This window comes from Etheostoma cragini, chromosome 24, assembly GCF_013103735.1.
Source record: "Etheostoma cragini isolate CJK2018 chromosome 24, CSU_Ecrag_1.0, whole genome shotgun sequence".
Taxonomy (NCBI): Eukaryota; Metazoa; Chordata; class Actinopteri; order Perciformes; family Percidae; genus Etheostoma; species Etheostoma cragini.
The window spans coordinates 13411538-13414566 of record NC_048430.1 but is presented as its reverse complement, the minus strand read 5'-3'; the positions used below and the strand labels follow the sequence as shown (position 1 = coordinate 13414566).

Below are 3029 nucleotides of genomic sequence, written 5' to 3'. Positions count from 1 at the left end.
ACGCTGTAAAAGCCTCATTGCACGTTATCGCAAACGCTTGGTTGCAGTTGTTGCTGCTAAGGGGGGCCCAACCAGTTAATAGGTTTAGGGGGCAATCACTTTTTTACACAGAGCCATGATGGTTTGGATTTTTTTTCCCCTTTAACAATAAACACCTTCATTTACAAATTGCATTTGGTGTTTACTTGTGTTGTCCTTGACTATTGTTTAAATTGGTTTGACGTTCCGAAACACTTAAGTGTGACAAACATTCAAAGGAACAGGAAATGAGGAAGGGGGCAAACACTTTTTCACACCACTGTACCTTGACGCTGCGACAGACACAAGTCGAAATAATATCACATAGTACGTCAGAATTGACGCCACTTTTTGCAACATTTTATATGTGCATAATACGCATTACAATTACCATTGAAAAAGGTGACAAAAAAGTGGAAAATGTCAACAATGTCAACGTTTTTCTAGTTACGTTAACAGACATTAACAAAGCTGGCCTACCTTTTTGCCCTTGTGGCGGACGCTTTGGCGGTGGACGTTATCTTCTTCCATCTCAGCCTCGTCGTCATCGCTCACCTCTCCCGTCTGAGAGTCGTCCGCCGTGCTGCTGAAACTCTCCTCTAGACCGCCGAGTTTCTTCGCCTTCAGCAGAATCTTCCCCTTCAGATCCTGAAGCAAGTTTACACAACACAAGCTTTATGTTCCCATCTTCTGGTTTTACATTTTCAGTCATCTTAATCTACAGGTTCCTCTAAGTGTGGTGGAGGGTGTGGTGTCTGTAGAGGGTCTTGAGATCATTCCTGTTGATTGGGGGGTCAGCCTGCACACACTAAGTCTTTTGGGCCAAGATTTCTTTTGCTTTGTACTTGAGGCATGTGTTAGCGTGTTTGCTTATATTATCATTTAGCAAAACATTGGGGAATAACTCTTGACACTTGGCATTAAGATAAGTTAGCATGTGTTAGCATTTTTCCAAAACACTGCCATTAACCCGGGCATTTGGCCGAATGTCATGGGAGTTTTTCTAAACGTCCGGCCAGCGGGACAGAGTGGAATATGGTTAGACGGCTGACTGCTCACCTCCGGAGACGGCAGGCCGACGGCGGCTTTGCCCTCTAATGTGCTTTTCAGCAGTTTGTCTCCCAGGATTTGGTTGAGGTGTCGGGCCATGACTCTCTGCTGCTCAACGCTGCAGTGGTTCTCCATGGACAGGATGACAGGGTACTCCGACACCTGCAGCACGGACGGACGCAGACGGGACTTTGACTTCAAGAAAAACTGTTCCGGTAACCAAATTCATAGAAACGTCGGGAAAAGCAACGGAGGTAACAAACCAATTTAAAAAAAGAAGACAGGGAGAAAGACAACTGAGAAAGGGAGGGAGGGAATGAGGGAGAGAGGAGGGAGGAGAGGAGCGAGGGACCAAGGGAGGTAGTGAGTAAGGAAGCGAGGGAGGGAGGGAGGGAGGGAACGAGCGAGTGACCGAGGGAGGTAGTGAGTGAGGAAGCGGGGGAGGGAGGGAGCGAGCGAGGGAGGGAAGGAGCGAGGGAGGAAAGAAAGGAGGTGAGAGGGAGGTAGTGAGAGAGCGAGGGAGCAAGGGAGGTAGTGAGAGATGAAGCGAGTGAGGGAGACAGGCAAGCAGAGAGCGAGGGAGCGAGGGAGCTGGTAACTGAATACTTCAGAGTATTCTGGAAGCGAAAGCTAACACGCTGCTGCCAGACACCTGGGGCTGAGGGACACCAGGGGTCACTAGGCCACAATTTGTTTATAAATTATTCATATTCCTTCTCAACAGGCTGACGCATATGAATCTTTAGCACTCTGTGGCAAACAGCTGACGTTAAAGTCAGATGAGTTATCAATATTGTAATGTTCTGTCATATCTACTGTACCTTGAAGGCGTAGTTTCCCACAGCGGTGACCACGTCCTTGAAGAGGATCCTGGAGGTGAACGTGTGTCCGTGATACACGATTGGTTCTCCGTTAGCGCCGTCCCAGCAGTCCACTTCCACACAGCGACAGCCCCGACTCAGAGCCCTGGGGAACACCAACATCTTAGGAACAAAGGCGCAGCATTTTGAGAAACAAGTCTCAATGTTTTAGTAAAGACGGAATATTTAAAAACAAAAGTTGTAATACAGTATCTTAGAAGCAACATTTAAATATTAGAAGAGAAAAAATATCAGATTTCTTTGGGTGAAAGTTTGATTATTTGGAGGGAAAGTTTCAAGAATGAACCAATGTTGGATTAATTTGAGAAAGAAAGTCGGATTAAGTGACAAGAAGAGTTGAAATATTACAAGACATGAAAATTATATTTTGGGTTAAAAGTCTGAATGTTTCATTTTATGGAATAGATTATTTTTAACAATAACACATCATTATTTACATGAAGTCTGGTGGGTTTGGTGATGGTGATTCTGGAGCTGTTTCACTAAACTAACTAAACTAACTAAACTAACTAAAAGGATCTAAGTCTTTAACTAGAAGGTCCTGTAGGGTAACATTACAGTTTGTTTCTACCTGATGCTGAACATCTGTCCTGTAGGGTAACATTACAATTTGTTTCTACCTGATGCTGAACATCTGTCCTGTAGGGTAACATTACAGCTTGTTTCTCCTTGATGATGAACATCTGTCCTGTAGGGTAACATTACAGCTTGTTTCTCCTTGATGATGAACATATGTCCTGTAGGGTAACATTCCAGCTTGTTTTTCCCTGATGGTGAACATCTGTCCAGTAGGGTTACATTACAGCTTGTTTCTACCTGATGCTGAACATCTGTCCCGTAGGGTAACATTACAGCTTGTTTCTACCTGATGCTTAACATCTGTCCTGTGGGGTAACATTACAGCTTGTTTCTACCTGATGGTGAACATCTGTCCTGTAGGGTTACATTACAGCTTGTTTCTACCTGATGCTGAACATCTGTCCTGTAGTGTAACATTACAGTTTGTTTCTACCTGATGCTGAACATCTGTCCTGTAGGGTTACATTACAGCTTGTTTCTACCTGATGCTGAACATCTGTC

At 44.5% G+C, this 3029-nt stretch overlaps 1 protein-coding gene across 1 annotated transcript in view; it reads right to left on the bottom strand.

Annotated features, from left to right (window-relative positions):
- The window catches only part of LOC117939126 (1-phosphatidylinositol 4,5-bisphosphate phosphodiesterase delta-4-like), a 9783-nt gene that overhangs the window by 3455 nt on the left and 3299 nt on the right, over positions 1 to 3029 (bottom strand). Inside the window, exons 5-7 of the mRNA XM_034864145.1 lie at positions 1890 to 2034; positions 1078 to 1230; positions 499 to 666 (exon numbers count right to left, since the gene is read on the bottom strand). Coding sequence (XP_034720036.1) covers positions 499 to 666; positions 1078 to 1230; positions 1890 to 2034 — 466 coding nt within the window. The remainder of the gene's footprint in view (positions 1 to 498; positions 667 to 1077; positions 1231 to 1889; positions 2035 to 3029) is intronic.